The sequence below is a fragment of the Anoplopoma fimbria genome, chromosome 2 (genome assembly GCF_027596085.1).
Source record: "Anoplopoma fimbria isolate UVic2021 breed Golden Eagle Sablefish chromosome 2, Afim_UVic_2022, whole genome shotgun sequence".
NCBI lineage: Eukaryota > Metazoa > Chordata > Actinopteri > Perciformes > Anoplopomatidae > Anoplopoma > Anoplopoma fimbria.
Window position 1 is genome coordinate 29715895 of NC_072450.1, and position 17514 is coordinate 29733408.

The following is a 17514-nucleotide window of genomic DNA, read 5'->3' on the forward strand; positions in this document are numbered from 1 at the left end:
CAGCTGCAGAATGATACCAAATAGTTTGATATAAATGAATAAAATTTAATTAAACACAGAATGAATTAAATAATTATACAACATAGATAGACATTGTTATCATGACACAGACATACCTATGTAGATATACATGTATGTGTACTTATATGCATAATAAATGAATGGATAACATTAAACTCAACATTTCAGCACCCATCAGTGTCCTGTGTGAGATACAATAAAAGGGGGGAGGAGAAGAACATTCCTTCCCCCCTCTGTTGTCCTGTGCTGTGGTTGAGATAAGTGTATATGTCAGGAAACTAAAATAATTGCGTTAAAATATGTTTTAATATATATTTTAAGATATAGGGACTTAATACAACTAGGATTCAAATATCAAGTAAAGGTTTCTTTAAATTATTTATTACAATTGGATGCTTCTCTTTGTCCTCAGGAATATGGATGCTCATAAAACCCAGAAAGGTGGGTTCATAAAACATCGAGTGACCCCAAGAGTTACCCCAAGTCTTATCTTGAGCAAGTCCAGGCATAGGTTAAAAACAGAGTCCAACCACTAAGTGCCCTTATAGGTGGTGAGAGCGTATCCAGAAGGAAGTTGATAAGTTCAGATTGTCTTATAGACACTTAAGTTTATAATGTCTTGGTGAATGTCCGCTACACATTGCTGTAAAAAGTTAAGCATATTTTAACTTTTCGGCACCCAGCGCAAGATAGGATCGCAAGAGAGGAGCACAAGAGAGGAGCTCAAGAGAGGATCGCAAGAGAGGAGCTGAAGAGAGGAGCACAAGAGAGGAGCACAAGAGAGGAGCACGAGAGAGGAGCACAAGAGAGGAGCTCAAGAGAGGAGCTCAAGAGAGGAGCACAAGAGAGGAGCACAAGAGAGGAGCTCAAGAGAGAATCGCAAACCAGGCACACCGAACCACAGGAATACAATGGTTTGCAGGCGGTGCATTTCAGCAACGAAATCGGGGCAAGAAAGTTGGTAGCAAAGTTAGTCTGGTGCCCTGGTCTCCCTTTCTAGAAGATTTTTTTTGCACTTGTGGATAGCAAGCAATGTCTTCACCAACACAAGTAAACGTTACCTAAAGCCTATTGTGGCCTCTACTCTGAATGCTTGCTGGCATCACAAACAGGAACTGGCGCAGAGAGCAGAGCATAGAAGGGAAAGGCAAAGAGGCAAAGATCCCTATTCAGAGCCAGGTTTCAGGGACAGGTGTCCCTCTACTGAAGCCAAAGCTCTGCATTATCAGAAGTACAATGACAATCATTTGATTTAAGGCCAGTTGGGTTAAATAATGTGCATGCCAACTAAGCATAATGTACTTTTATAGCCAAACACACACACACAGACAGGTGAGCTGCAGACTCTTGGATGAGCTCTGGGGTCATAGTACAATGTCTGGCTGTAACTTCCTAATCCGATCTATCTATCTATAAAATATCTACTCAATGTTTGTTGAATGAAGTAAACATTTTGCAAATTCAAGCTATCGTGAGAGTGTAAAGTCAGTGCATGTTTGCATATGGAATAGAAAAAGAGTTACAAAGCAAGTGCACACATGTATGACTGTCTAAACGGTTTGGTCTGGATCAGTTTACTGCATCATCCAAGGCAATCAAAATTTTTCCATCTGATAACAATAGCGGTTGGAAAATGAGTTGTGTCATTGTGACAGGCTATAAAATGTATTTATCAAAGTTTCTTATCAATATTTCTTATTTATCCAGGTTTAAATAAATATATATATATATATATATATATATATATATATATATATATATATATATATACTCTACTTTTTTTTAGTACATTTGTTTTGTATGTGTTGTTGTTGCTTACAGTAAATTCAAGAATGTAATCTGATACAATTACCAATTACATGTTAAAAAATGTAATCAGTAACCTTATCCAAGTTTCAAAGTATAAAAGTAATGTAATTCAATTACTTTCCATTACTTTTGGATTACTTCAATACCAAATGTGTAAATAAAGATAAGACCAAAGAAACATGCTGAAATTTCGCCATGATTTTACATATTTTGTATGCTATTAAAGAAAAAAACAACAGTGCAAGTTCTGCCTTCTAGATGTGAAAATGCTGTCATCATCCAAGGCCTTTGAAGCATTTGGCACATTTGTGTTGAAGGACTTTGCCTTGGAGCAGCAGCAGCACCCATATAAATTAAATTAAATCTGTAGCAAATGTAATTTACCTAGCATTCAAAAAAAAACGGCCCTGTTAATACGGTGCTTGTCTCCCTTTGTGTGTTTTTTTAATGCAGTGAAAATATTATATTGAAAGGCTTAATGCAAACAAATATGGATTAAAGCTGAATATTTCATTAGATAAAAAGGTATTGGGAATATTGGGAACGATTACATCTGTCTTTTTATTTAATTATCATTATGCCAGAGATGACAATTGTTGCTTTCAGGGGAAATTTGATCAAAAAGTCTGTTTTGGGAATGAATAATAAATACTGATAATGCAGTTATTGTGACTAAAAGGAGAGAGGCATTCATTGTCAATTTCGATCGGTTAGAGCAGCCTATTAAGCACAAAATTCTGTGTCATTTTTTTTGTTACTTGCACAGATAATGTGCCAAGAATCAGAGACAGGTTTCCTTAAGAACAGGAACTGATTAATACCTGAATTTGCATCACAAATCAGTCTTTAACAATACCCAACCTTAAAGAAAGGCATACAGGAAGATAGCACAACTCCTCTTAGTACACTAGAGTGCTGTGTGGAGGAAAATGACAACCACAGGAGGCCTATTTTCACCCGGACACATTCAAACAAAGCTGCTCATGGTTATTACTTATCATATACTAAATCTCAATAAAGACCTATAAAACAGACCAGTCCATTCAAAGTGATTTCCAGAGACACAGAACAACGTTAGGAAAACAGACAACACTTACAAAGCTGGTCAAAGCGTGGTACTTACGCAGGACTAGAATTCAAAGAGCAATGGTCCACCATCATCTCGGGAGAAAATCCAACTTAAAAGAAGCCATGATGGCAAATCGGTCTTTCTTCTTCTTCTTTGAACACACACAACGATGAAGCTTAATTGATCAAAGGGTGGTGGTAAACTCCAGATCATACACTTGTTGGTAAGTTCCCGGGAAGGGTATAACAAGGCAGCCGAAAAACTGTTTGTCGCAACAAACTAATGCACATGGAGACCACTGGACCACTGGAACGCATATACAACAAAACAAAATCTGTCTGAGGAACAGCCTTCGTTTGAGATCGAAGAAGAGCACAAATGACAGACAGACAGGCCTTCAGGTTGGCTTTACAGGTTCTGGGACTAACCACTGCATGGGGATCACGGAGGGCTGTTGGGATCACTGGGGCCAGAGAAAGTAATGGCCATTTGGGGTCCCACAATCAAAGTGCTGATGATCCATGGCCTTTGTGAACATTTCTCCTAGGCCAGCAAATCTGGCTGCAGCGTCAGATAAACATGGTGTCAGATTGATGGTGATAAGGCCCAGTGGGCAGAGGGAATGAAAGAGGGAGTGAATAGTACTCACCAGCCAGTAGCTAATCCCTGGACTAGCCACTCCAGGGGCTAACAATTAGGTTCCGGCCTGAGGGGGGCTGTGTTTCCCCTGTTGTCCTAAAGGCTGCAGTGGTTTGTGTGCGATTTGTGTGTGTAAAAACAGAAGTGAACCAATGTCAAAATGACACAGGCTTTGGTCTTTGTGCAGCCCACAGTGCACACACAAACACATCCACACCTATGAAAAGTGAAAAACTCAGCAAAGCATATTTTCTAATGCCAACTCTGTGAAATAACAAAAATATCTTTATTAAAAGGTGTAGAACTAAATCTCTTCAAAGAAATCAGGTTTTCCAGGAAAGCAGTTTACTACATTTGACCCAAATCCAACATTCATTGGTGGACCTCCTGTGTTATTGACAGCTACATCACCAAGACACACACTACGTGACAAAACTGGGAGATGGCTAGCTAAAACTTGCAAACTTATGCTATAAACAAAGGACGTGTTTATAGCATAAACACCTTACATCGTACTTGCTTGGCCAAAAACTTGAACACACAGCAAAGACTACATTCAACGGCCAACTTTGCGCCTGCGTGAGAGGTTCTGCTGATCTAAATGAGCTACGACTCCGATGAAGTGTAAACTGTGTCAATGAGGTAACAGGATATAGTCTGTGATTTCAATCTGAAGGCAAAAGATTAATGGGACAAAACAGTATACTGTGTAATAGAGGTGCTTATTGTGACTCTGATTAAGAGCCTGTGATACACACATCACAAACTATGGCGCAGGTTGGCCAGACTTAAATTATTACATCACAGTCATTGAGCAGACGCTTTTATCCAAAGCGACTTACAATAAGTGTATTCAACATAGGTATTCAAGAGAACTACTAGTCACCAGAAGTCATAAGTGCATCTCCTTTCTTAAACAAGCATCTAAGAGCATAAACCAGAGCAAAAGTACAGTGCAGAAACAAAAAAATGATGATGTTCAGGTATTGTGGTTTCCATTATATAAATCACTACAACAAATTCTAAATGTATCAACATTTGTTGTTTATAGGGTCTCATGATGTGTTTTAAAAAACATGGAGCCAGTTCTTGGACCATGCTAACAACAGGAAGTGACTTTGCCTTATTATGTATGAATACTATTAGAGTCACATACATTTTTAATTATGGTTAAGCTGACTGTACCATAGCTATGCATTCTTTTGTATATAGTTTTCTATTTGGACTGATGGATTGACTGTTTGAGAGAGATACATGGTACATGATACATTCTATAACCCCCTGCCGTACCCCCAAACTGCTATCAGAACTTCTTACCCCACTAGTGCCAAGTTGGAGACCTCTGATGTAGAGAGGGGTAGCGTGGGCGGTCCAGTCTGCTCTGGAGAGACATACAGGGTTTCAGAGTCCAGGCTATCCATCCAGGGCCTTGCACTACTTCTAGTAACACAAACAAACACAGGAAACACTCATCACAAGTGGAACATAGACGGGTGGTTATGTATCTTAACTCTACCCTCCATAGATAACATAGTTTTTGGGGAATTATCTTTCCTATGTAGCAAATTAGGATTACAACCTTAATTTCGTTGTGCAACCCTATCGTACAATGACAAATAAAAACATTGTAACCTTATCTGGCAAAAACAAGTACTAGCAGTGACATCCACGACAGATGAAGAAAAACCAGGAAGATAAGGGGCTGGTTGCCCCAACAAGGCTTACACCTGGTCTTAAGCGGAGTAGGTCGTAATTGCCTTTCGACGACTTAGACGGGTGAAAATCTTTTAACTAATCAGGAGCAGGTGTAATGTCACTTTAACATAACTGTTTTATAAATGATCTCCTCCAAAAAATAAATACATTTAATTGAATTATTGAAAACTATTACCACTCTTTTCTGCAATTCTTTTGCGCAATAGTTTGAAAACGCTCCCAAGGACTGCTACGTTTGAAAACGGCGGGTATCCCTGATAGTGTGGATGGCGGAAACGGATACATTTGGAAACTATGGCGTAGGCACCCGTGTTCGCTATTTGATTGGGTCTTAGGAGATACGACGTGTCCTTCCCTGATTCGTCGTCACGCCCTTACCACGTGACCCATTTCCGGAAGAATACAAACTACAACAGCCCTGATTACCGATCGACTACCAGGTTAATTCTACAAGGATAACTGATTACAGCCGTTTTTTTACCTTGTTGTCTTTGCTAGCAACTGTTATGCAGTTCAATTCTGCATTTTATAATTCTACTACTGCCAACATGTGGAGGAAAGCAGCTGTTATTGGAGCAATTAGCGAGTGGCGTGTCCAGCGGCGTTATCAGCCCTCCGGAGCGGAGGTCTGAAGTCACGGTTTGAGGCTTTGAAGAGGGCGCTGGACTGAAACGTTTTCATTGGTTTTCATTGAATTTTTTATTGAGCTTTTAGTTGGAGGAGCAGCGTCTCTACGGGATTTGCTGGAAACCTGGCTTGGGGTGCACATCCCGGACAGCGCACTAAATCTGCTGGGCTTTCATCTCCTCCAAGCGAACCGCGTAACCTCAGCAAAGAACTGCCAAAATACAGACAACATATTAAGTGTTACACCAGGGGCAAAAACACACTGGACCACTGCTACACTGTCATAAAGGACGCCTACCGCGCAGTCCCCCATGCAAAGCCTGTGGTAAGGATTGTGAGAAGATGGACCAAGGAAGGAAAGCTGGAGCAACAGGACTGCTTTGTCTGCACAGATTGGAGTTTTTAGGCTGCTGCTACAGATCTGGATGAGCTCACTGACACTGTGACATCGTACGTCAGTTATTGTGATGACATGTGTGTGCCGACCAAAACCTTTTGCACATACAATAACAAAAAACCCTGGTTTACTGCCAAACTCAGACAGCTTCGTTGGGCCAAGGAGGAGGCCTACAGTAGTGGGGACTGGATCCTGTACAACCAGGCCAGAAACACACTGAAGAAGGAGATCAGAGTAGCAAAGAGGTGCTACACTGAAAAGTTGGAAAACAGATTTTCAGCCAACAACACTGCGTCAGTGTGGAGAGGCCTGCAGGAACTCACAAACTACAGGAGACCATTCCCCAACACTGTGGAGAATCGTCAAGTGGCTGAAGACCTGAATGTCTTCTACTGCAGGTTTGACAAGCCAACCTTCACACGCCACAACTGCTCTGAGATCAATCACCCACCTACACCCCCTGCCACCTCCTCCCCCTCCCAACTGACCCCCACCGACACTGAGGATCTGTGAAGAGGATGTGAGTCTGCTCTTTCACAGACAGAAGATCAGGAAGGCACCCGGCCCAGACGGTGTGTCACCCTCCTGCCTGAAAGTCTGTGCTGACCAGCTGGCCCCTATCATCACGCAGATCTTCAACCGATCACTGGTCAACAGTGAAGAGACAATTGTGGCATGGGCAATGGCATGCACTGTAACCCTTTGGCCACCAGGTTGCTCCCTAAACTCCTGAAGTTTGCAGACGACACAACGGTCATTGGCCTCATCAAGGACGGTGATGAGTCTGCGGAGGTTGATCAACTGATGGGGTTCAGAACATCCTGGAGCTGAACAAGCTCAAAACTGTGGGGATGACAGTGGACTTCAGGAGGAGCCCTCCAACACGTCCCCCCATCCCATACTCCCATACTAAAGTGGGCCTCCAACATCGACACCATCAGGAAAAAGGCCCAGCAGAGGTTGTACTTTCTGCGTCAGCTCAGTAAGTTCAACCTGCCCCAGGAGCTGCTGACTCAGTTCTACTCCGCCATCATCCAGTCTGTTCTCTGCTGTTCCATCACTGTCTGGTTTGGATCGGCCACCAAAAAGGACAGGAACAGACTACAACGGACTGTCAGGTCTGCAGAAAAAAACATTGGTGCCAGTCTGCCCTCCATCCTGGACTTGTACATCTCGAGAGTCAGGAAATGGGCAGGAACCATTTCTGCAGACCCATCACACCCTGGACACAATCAGTTCCAACTCCTCCCCTCTGGTAGGCGCCACAGAGCACTATACGCCAAAACAACCAGACACCAGAACAACTTCTTTCCTATGGCTGTCACACTGATGAACAATTATTCATTTCTTACTGCGTCAGAAACAAATCCATGTGCAATAACCCAGTACTTTTCAATTCTAAATGATATGCATATCCCACCTACCTCATGTGCATAAAATATCCTGTTACAACCTTTCCATATTTATTCACGCATCCTTGCACTCTGCATCATTTCACTTTTATCTCCATTTCATTGTCATTGATTACTATAATTGCAATAAAACCTTTGCGACTAACAGCCAATACTGTATGATTACACCGGTTCAACAAGTTACGATACTCATTGGAGCAACCTGGTGGCCAAATGGTTACATTGCATGCCATTGCCCATGCAACAATTATCTCTTCACTGATGACTGTCTAATGAAGGGGGAATAATACAACTAATAATCTTTAAAAAAAAAAAATTACAAAAACATGCTATTAATTGGCTGTGTGAGCTTATTGATTTGTATAAACCACAAATTTGGGCCAGTGGTTTTGCTGGGCAGACTGAACAAGCTCTATCGGTTTCACAACAAATAGCTGAAGCCTAATAATAATAACAGGCCTAAATAATACAGTTACTCAAATTCCAACAACTATTTTTTCATCAAAATGTTCTCCTATAACTAGAACACTTTGTCCTGCATGACTGGCACTGTTATAATTGTCTTATTGGTCCTGTTTGATCACATTAAAGTGGCCTTATTATGCTTTTTCACTTTTTCCCCTCTTCTTTAGTCTGTTATATATTTTTGTACACGTAAAAGGTCCGTAGAGTGTAAAACCTGAAGTCCACGCCTAAAAGGAGTTACCCTCCCCCTCAGAAGCTCCTGAGCTGCTTGAAACGGCTCGATTGAATTCTCTCCTTCACTTCTGTAACTTTATGAGGTCATAATGTTACGGAAGTGACGTTAAACTCCTTCTGGCTAGTTTGGCCCTCAAACAACAAAAGAGAGAGACGGAGCTGAAGCGGGCTAGCTGACCAATCAGAGCAGACTTTTCTTTCTGGAGGGAGGAGCAAGCATTACAACAGAGCGTTTCAGAGAGAGGGTGAGAAGAGCTGCTGCAGGACAGCCAGGATGAGAAAAAACAAGGCGGATTATGAGCATTAACGCATGTAAACATGTTGTAACTGTAACTTGGGATAAAAATATGCACCCGGAAAATAGCATAATAGGGCCTGTTTAAAGCATTCAAACAGTGCATAAACATGAATGACATTGAAATTCTTAGAAATGTTATAAAATTGAAACTAGTGGAGAGATCGATAACAGCATATAAAGCCGCATTAACATTTGCGCTTTCATTATCTACCCATGCCCTTTATAACAGTTTTAAGAGGCCAAGGCCCTTTCAAACACATCTCTGTCCCAATGCTCAATCTTTTGCATAGTTAAATGAGGACATATCTGTTCTAACACCAGGAAGATGGAGACTTTCCTTCAGGAGAAGATTTGACACATGAATATAACTGATTGAGCTGTTTGCCTCTACTTTCTCCAACCTGAAAAAAAGTTGAATTAGAGAAAATAACCCAGAAATGTTATATTCTGTCAGAGTAATAGTACGTTAGGTTTCATTGGCTCAGTACACTTTATCTGAATGCTGGCATGCCCAGCCATAACCACATATGTTTAAACCGCAGGCTTACAGCAGGAGATAACCACACTGACCCACCTGGTTTAGGAGCACCAGGGCCAAACCATAGTGGTCTACCTTATATGTGGTTTGCAATTTTGTTTCACTCCCACACTTCTGTTCAGAGTTTACCACAATGTATTAGAGCAGAGGTTTACATAATAAGCCCCTCCACTGTCCAAAATAACATTGCTTGGGACATTAGAAATTGGCGATATTCTATGGTCAATGGTCATTATGATCATCTGTTAATTATATCATCCAGTCATATGTTGTACCACAGAAATGATTAAGAGCAGCAGTGGTTTGACAAAGCAAAAAAAAAAAGAAGAAAAGAGAATCACATCTGACCATAACAGACAACCAAAATGAGATGAACGGTAACAAGGTAAAAGATGCAATAAAAAGGGGGAGCCTGCTCTTTGCCAAGACAAATGACAAGGTCAATACAGTTAAGGCTCAAATTTGACTAACTCTACACAGTATTCTCATACCCAGTCCAACAAGTGTCTCTGCATGAGCGGGTGACCCCCCAAATGACAAATACCTGCCCATGGCGGATAAAAAAGCTCAAGGAGAAACAACATAAGTTCATGACTTGTTCAGTGGTCTGACAATAGGAACGCATGTAAATGGGAACTAGTACGAATGTTCTCTGTATTAAACACAACACATATAAGTGACCAGAGGAGATCGAACAGAAGTGTAAACGGGCTGGCACTCAGCAAAGCAACCGTGGTCGAATCAGAGGTGGGTGAGCACAGCTGTTGACATTGATCTGTATTTATGCAGACAAAATCGTGACAATAAAAAAATGCTTTGGTCAGTTGGGTATCTCTCTCACTCGTTGCCAAAAGTTTGATTGTCTTCCAATTGAAATGAGGCTGTTTTTATGCTTTTTACATGTGTTCACTGTGGACACTAGTGTGGATTCAAACATTTACACACTAAAGCAGCATTTCAACATGAAGCCTTAATGTAGACATAGTTGACTGTTGAATCCTCACTGTTGCTGTGTCAGACACATGCCAAAGCCACAAATTATGTTATTTTTACTTTGTCCATCTCATAAAAAAATCTAATAAATTCCACTGACATGTTTAATTTAGACAATTAAGCGCTCGGTTAACATTAAATACACATAACACTTCACTATACTCATCTTTAAACTTTTGTCACTAATAACTTTTTTGCCAAAAGTCTATTTAACATTTAACCAGCCCCCCCTTTTTGAAAAAAAGCCAAACTGTGGGAGGAGTCACAGCGGTGACTTCCGCGTTCGGTGACGTATCTCTTGTTGTTCACGCTGTATCTATAAAGTGTTAACGCTGTATCTATAAAGTGTTAACGTTATATCTATATAGTGTTAACGTTATAGCTATAATATAGTTATATGTTAAACAGAAAGCTCTCTTCTCAAGCTTAGCCAAGCCCCCGCACAGCTGCTGATTAACGACATGCCGAAACATCTCGTCACACCATAGCTCAACACCGCTAGTGCAAACCATATCAACTCTACCATGACGTCATCACACGTTGGAACGCTCCAGTTCGGCTGGCTAACTGACCGGGCCGACCCCGTGGATGTGTTGTCATGACGTTAGCTATAGCGCGAGAGACAGTCGCGTTCAATAACTTCAAAGACGAGCAACTTACCCGTGTTTTTTTACGTCACTATTTAATTTGGACTTGTGCTTTTTAAGACAAAAAAAAAATGTCTTTACGGAGGTTTTTGCTCACGAGCTGACGTTAATCATGTCGCACTTCCACATAGGTGGAGAACTTGTGTGGTCTGTCACTGGAGAGAGACTCAGCCAGCAGGCACTGTGTAAAATGGCAGTCTCTCTCTCTTTCTCTCTCTCTCCTGAACCGTTACCAATCAAAAGGCTGCAAGGGGGAGGAGGGCAAAGTGGGGGGAGGCCTGGTGAGAGCCAACATTACATGTGCCCATTTGCTATGAGGTATATTGAAATGGCTGCATGCACAATTTGTATTTTTCGGTCGAGGTATTCAATTTTATATTGGATAAATTCATTACCCCCACTCATGCATTTAACGGGACTTGTTGCACCAATCGTTTAGGTTCAACTCTGGTCGTGGATACTGCTTGTGTATTGTGCTTACATTGCTCTTTCATGATTTCTGCTTTTATTCTCATCTCATTTATAATTTTCTACACTTTCTTTTCTCTATTTTTTTTAAACTTTTCTCTATGTACATGTAACTTATTTCTGTCCTTGTTCTATACTGCAACACCCCATTTCCCCCCCCTGGAGAACACTAGAGGCTTTATCTTTTATTTCTAAGAAATTAAACATAAACCACAAATTATTAATGGGGAAATTAGGAAGTGATTGTGTCTGCATGCATTTAACGGGACTTCTTGCACCAATCGTTTAGGTTCAACTCTGAACACAAAGAGTGTTTCCCAGCCTGCATATTTTAATATGAATTTGGTCAAATGTTTTTTTCTTAATGGTGCATGTCCTTCTCTAAAATGCAAATTAAAACATGTTTTATTTGCATTAATGGTGGCTATTATCCCCCAAAACAAGTAACTGATACAAAAATGGCAGTTAAATATGGGAGCCAAACACTAATTAGGCTGCTGAAGTAAAAATTCCACTATAATAAAGCATTCTCCCACAGATTTACCTGGTTACCAATAGACAGTTTTTGGTCTGACAGTAAATTATATCAATAATACTAACAATAATAATAAAACAAACTTATAGTCAGAGAAAACAGATGGATGTAAAGTGCAATAAAATACTAAGAACTTTGCCTTGAGGGCGATCCTTGGTATTTAGTGTTCTAGTGAAAGTGCACGTGACAGTTCCCTGGGTTAAAGTGTAAACGTGGTACAGTCCATAGTAAGGAACCCCCCTCATCACACACAATCACTTCCTAATTTCCCCATTAATAATTTGTGGTTTATGTTTAATTTCTTAGAGATAAAGGTAAGCCTCTAGTGTTCTCCAGAGGGGGGACATTGGGGTATTAAAAAAATAAAACAAAATGTACAAAATTATAAATATGATTAGAATAAAAGTAGAAATCATAAAAGAGCAATGGGACTCCAAATCGCAATGTAAGCAATACACAAACAGTGTCCACGACCAGAGTTGAACCTACAGTGGGTACGGAAAGTATTCAGACCCCTTTAAATTCTTCACTCTTTGTTTCATTGCAGCCATTTGCTAAAATCGAAAAAGTTCATTTTTTTTCGCATTAATGTACACTCAGCAACCCATCTTGACAGAAAAAAACAGAAATGTAGAAATTTTTGCAAATTTATTAAAAAAGAAAAACTGAAATATCACATGGTCATAAGTATTCAGACCCTTTGCTGTGACACTCATATTTAACTCACATGCTGTCCATTTCTTCTGATCCTCCTTGAGATGGTTCTACTCCTTCATTGGAGTCCAGCTGTGTTTAATTAAACTGATTGGACTTGATTAGGAAAGGCACACACCTGTCTATATAAGACCTTACAGCTCACAGTGCATGTCAGAACAAATGAGAATCATGAGGTCGAAGGAACTGCCCAAGGAGCTCAGAGACAGAATTGTGGCAAGGCACAGATCTGGCCAAGGTTACAAAAGAATTTCTGCAGCACTCAAGGTTCCTAAGAGCACAGTGGCCTCCATAATCCTTAAATGGAAGAAGTATGGGATGACCAGAACTCTTCCTAGACCTGGCCGTCCAGCCAAACTGAGCAATCGTGGGAGAAGAGCCTTGGTGAGAGAGGTAAAGAAGAACCCAAAGATCACTGTGGCTGAGCTCCAGAGATGCAGTAGGGAGATGGGAGAAAGTTCCACAAAGTCAACTATCACTGCAGCCCTCCACCAGTCGGGGCTTTATGGCAGAGTGGCCCGACGGAAGCCTCTCCTCAGTGCAAGACATATGAAAGCCCGCATAGAGTTTGCCAAAAAACACATGGAGGACTCCCAAACTATGAGAAATAAGATTCTCTGGTCTGATGAGACCAAGATTGAACTTTTTGCCGTTAATTCTAAGCGGTATGTGTGGAGAAAACCAGGCACTGCTCATCACCTGCCCAATACAATCCCAACAGTGAAACATGGTGGTGGCAGCATCATGCTATGGGGGTGTATTTCAGCTGCAGGGACAGGACGACTGGTTGCAATTGAAGGAAAGATGAATGCGGCCAAGTACAGAGATATCCTGGAAGAAAACCTCCTCCAGAGTGCTCAGGACCTCAGACTGGGCCGAAGGTTCACCTTCCAACAAATGGTAAATGGACTGTACTTGTATAGCGCTTTTCTAGTCTTCCGACCACTCAAAGCGCTTTTACATTACTAATCATTCACCCAATCACACCCATTCATACACTGATGACAGGAGCTACCATGCAAGGTGCCACCTGACCATCAGGACCCTAACTAACATTCATACACATACATACATCGCAGGAACAGCCTGCGGGAGCAATTTGGGGTTAAGTGTCTTGCCCAAGGACACATCGACATGGACTGCCGGAGCCAGGGATCGAACCGCCGATCCTCTGATTGGGGGACGACCCTGCTCCCCACTGAGCCACAGCCGCCCACAACAAGACAATGACCCGAAGCACACAGCTAAAATAACAAAGGAGTGGCTTCGGAACAAGTCTGTGACCATTCTTGACTGGCCCAGCCAGAGCCCTGACCTAAACCCAATTGAGCATCTCTGGAGAGACCTGAAAATGGCTGTCCACCAACGTTCACCATCCAACCTGACAGAACTGGAGAGGATCTGCAAAGAAGAATGGCAGAGGATCCCCAAATCCAGGTGTGAGAAACTTGTTGCATCATTCCCAAGAAGACTCATGGCTGTACTAGCTCAAAAGGGTGCTTCTACTCAATACTGAGTAAAGGGTCTGAATACTTATGACCATGTGATATTTCAGTTCTTCTTTTTTAATAAATTTGCAAAATAATCTACATTTCTGTTTTTTTCTGTCAAGATGGGTTGCTGAGTGTACATTAATGCGAAAAAAAATGAACTTTTTCGATTTTAGCAAATGGCTGCAATGAAACAAAGGGTGAAAAATTTAAAGGGGTCTGAATACTTTCCGTACCCACTGTAAATGATTGGTGCAAGAAGTCCCGTTAAATGCATGAGTGGGGGAAAAAAGGTGCACCGCTGAATTTATCCAATATAAAATTGAATACCTTCAGAGCAACAAGATAACTTAAATGTTGTTTTTTTCTAAAATTCATCAAAGTTAGATACGTTTGAAATAATAAAAACTTAACTGGAAATTAAAAAGAATCCATAACGTCGACAACATATGCGAAAAAAATTATCTGTTCAACTTAAGAGAAGAAGAATAAGATACAAAATGCAATAAATAAGTAGTGTGGTATGTCTAAACCTGTATTATGAAAGAAATACATTTTTTCTGAACCTTGACAGAGAAACCAACACTCTTTATTCAGCTGGGACAGAGATTTTCTTTATGCTGGCAGTTCAGACATCATCACTAATGAATGTATGTTATCAGAATTAGAAAGAGACTTCAAGAGTGTTCCCCAGCCTGCATATTTTAATATAAATTTGGTACAATGTTTTTTTCTTAATGGTGCATGTCCTTCTCTAAAATGCAAATTAAAACATGTTTTATTTGCATTAATGGTGGCTATTATCCCCCAAAACAAGTAACTGAAACAAAAATTCCACTATAATAAAGCATTCTCCATCAGATTTACCTGGTTACCAATAGACAGTTAATTATGTCAATAATACTAACAATAATAAAACAAACTTATAGTCAGAGAAAACATAAAACAGACGAATGTAAAATGCAATAAAATACTAAGAATTAAGTTAAGAATTAGGTGCAATTTAATGGATGCAATTAAAAAAAAAAGTGCAGTTAAGCGGAGTATAAAAAGATTGAAGAAAATGCAACTCTGAAATAATTTGTTTTCAGGAAAGATTCAAATGAAGATAGAGAGGAAGCTTGCCTGTAATCCTGGCGGGTAGTTTCAGAGGATGCAAAGGCCTGTCCTCTGGTTTTTAGCCTTTTAGACCTATTAGAAAAATTGAGACCTACCAGAGGATCTCGGGCCCTGTTCAGACCTAGCATTAGTAAGCACTGCACATCAAATACTGCACCTTACCGTATCAGCACATGGGATGGATACAGAAAGCGGAGGACACAAGGAGCAGGGCTAGGGTTTACCGCAGCACTGATTTCAACACATGTAAACACACCAGACCATATAAATGACACCTTGAATGCTGTACATTGAGGGGTCAGTGTAGGGAAACCACCGTCAGGAATCAGCTCCTGTCCATTGAGAGAGGAGCCTTTGTGCCTGGTGGATCGCTAAGGATACCACAAAAAGGAAAACTACTACCAATAATAATCATACACAAAAACAAATAGTACAACTCACTCACTGTACAGCCAAATGAAAGTGACTGCAGAGTAAAGTCAAACAAAAGTAGGTTACACATAGGGTAGTGATGGAAAACAGAAATACAGCAGTTGATCGAGGGAGGGTGTAGCGGAGGTCCACCAAGACAATATAAATCAAAGTGTCAATAAGAAGATCTAAACCTATCAACTTCCTTCAAGAGCTGCTCTCATGGCCTATAAAGGCACTAAGTGGTTTCTCTCCTGTGCCTGGACTATCTGAAAATAAGACTTGGGTTAACTCGTGGGGTCACTCCATGTTTTATGATCCCACCTTTCTGGGTTTTATGAGCATTCACATTCCTGAGGACAAAGAAGAGCATCCAATTGTAATAAACAAGTTAAAGAAACCTTTACTTGATATTTTAGTTCTAGTCATAGTATATTCTTATATCTTATAATCTGTATTTAAACATCTGAGTTTATAAAGTTATAGATTTAACTTCATGGTATTCCGTTCCTGGTCTAACTACGGCCCTCCTATGTTGTCTAATGTGCCATGCAGCTCCGACCTGTGATACCCCAACGTGCTGAAGATTAATTCCAGCAACTGTTGAGAGCAACCGACTCTTAAACTGGCCAAGATGCCCTAATGACCCCTGCTGTTACCAAAAGATCAAAGTTAGATTTAACTTAAACTAATATGAAGATACTTCACAATCTTCCCTGGTGCTTCTCGAACTCTCGGCTGCTGAACGGTGCCTAAATCATTTTAAAAAATGTTTATGTAAAACGTCAAACGACGAAGTTGATTAATCCATCAATGATATGAGTCACTGATTCTTACTGGTCACATTCAATCCTTTTCATTAGTCGTGGTTCATTATTCTGTTTACTCTTCAATCTATTGTTTAATCTTTCCCTTTATTCTGTTTATTTTATGTTTAGTAGTTTAGTACTTTTGTTTGTCTAATAAATATTTCATTTATAAAGAACTTAATCATTTGATTTGTGTGTATATGAAATAATAGGTCAATGTACACCTTGAGAAGAACTCCGTAGCAACCCTGAGATTAAGATATAATTGATTAATATCACATTTTGAAGTTTCCCGTTTTTCCAAAATGGGGTGGCGTCCAACTTAAGTCCTATGTCTTATTCTGTTAGGTAAACTAATGGTGGTAAGTTCAAGTACCATCGTTCTTTTATACAAATGTAAGGGTTTCTAAATCCTAATTGAGTTATTTAAACTAGTTACATATCCTGATATTAATTACTTAATATTTATTAAATCTGCAGCAACAACGCTACAAGGGGAAATCAGTAAGCCTCAACGTCTGTGAGCTGACAAAACTCCGACACAGAGAGCAGGCGAGGGGGGGAAAAGAAGCATGACCAGAAATGACAACAAAACATGTTTCAGCATAGTTTTTTTTCTGTTCCTTTGGCAGAGGTGCTGTAAAGTGTGGCTACACCCAAGTCTTGTACTGGTATGGTAACCCTTACTTTAATTTTGGCATCACTATTGAGGCCAGCAAAAATGATTCATTATGCCATATATTGGACGATAAGACTATAATGTAGAAATGGCCGAGGTTGTTTCAATAGATTTGAATTAATCTTAGCTCTGATTTAATAATATACACATGGCATCAGATCCACATCTTGAAAGGATGTGGATCTGATGCGTGCATTCAAAGCAGCTTTGCTTCAAGCAGACAGCTAAAGTCATCAACGAGCGATCTGTGTCAACAGCGTGATACAGATAGCATCCAAGCCCCATGAAGATATTGATGTACCCGGGTAAAATCTTATTTAAAAAAAAAAAAAAAAAAAAAAAAAAAAAAAAAAAAAAAAAAAAAAAAAAAAAAAAGTCATAAGCTACGACTCTCTTCATAGCCTCATTTATTTTTTTTGCAGAA

General features: G+C 40.3%; 1 protein-coding gene across 1 annotated transcript in view; it reads right to left on the minus strand.

Moving 5' to 3' along the window:
• Positions 1-11032, minus strand: part of celf1 (cugbp, Elav-like family member 1) — a 36749-nt gene extending 25717 nt beyond the window's left edge. Inside the window, exons 1-2 of the mRNA XM_054608432.1 lie at positions 10879-11032; positions 4856-4978 (exon numbers count right to left, since the gene is read on the minus strand). Of these exons, the coding sequence (XP_054464407.1) occupies positions 4856-4959 (104 nt within the window). The 5' untranslated portion in view covers positions 4960-4978; positions 10879-11032. The remainder of the gene's footprint in view (positions 1-4855; positions 4979-10878) is intronic.
• Between the last annotated feature and the right edge of the window lie 6482 nt (positions 11033-17514).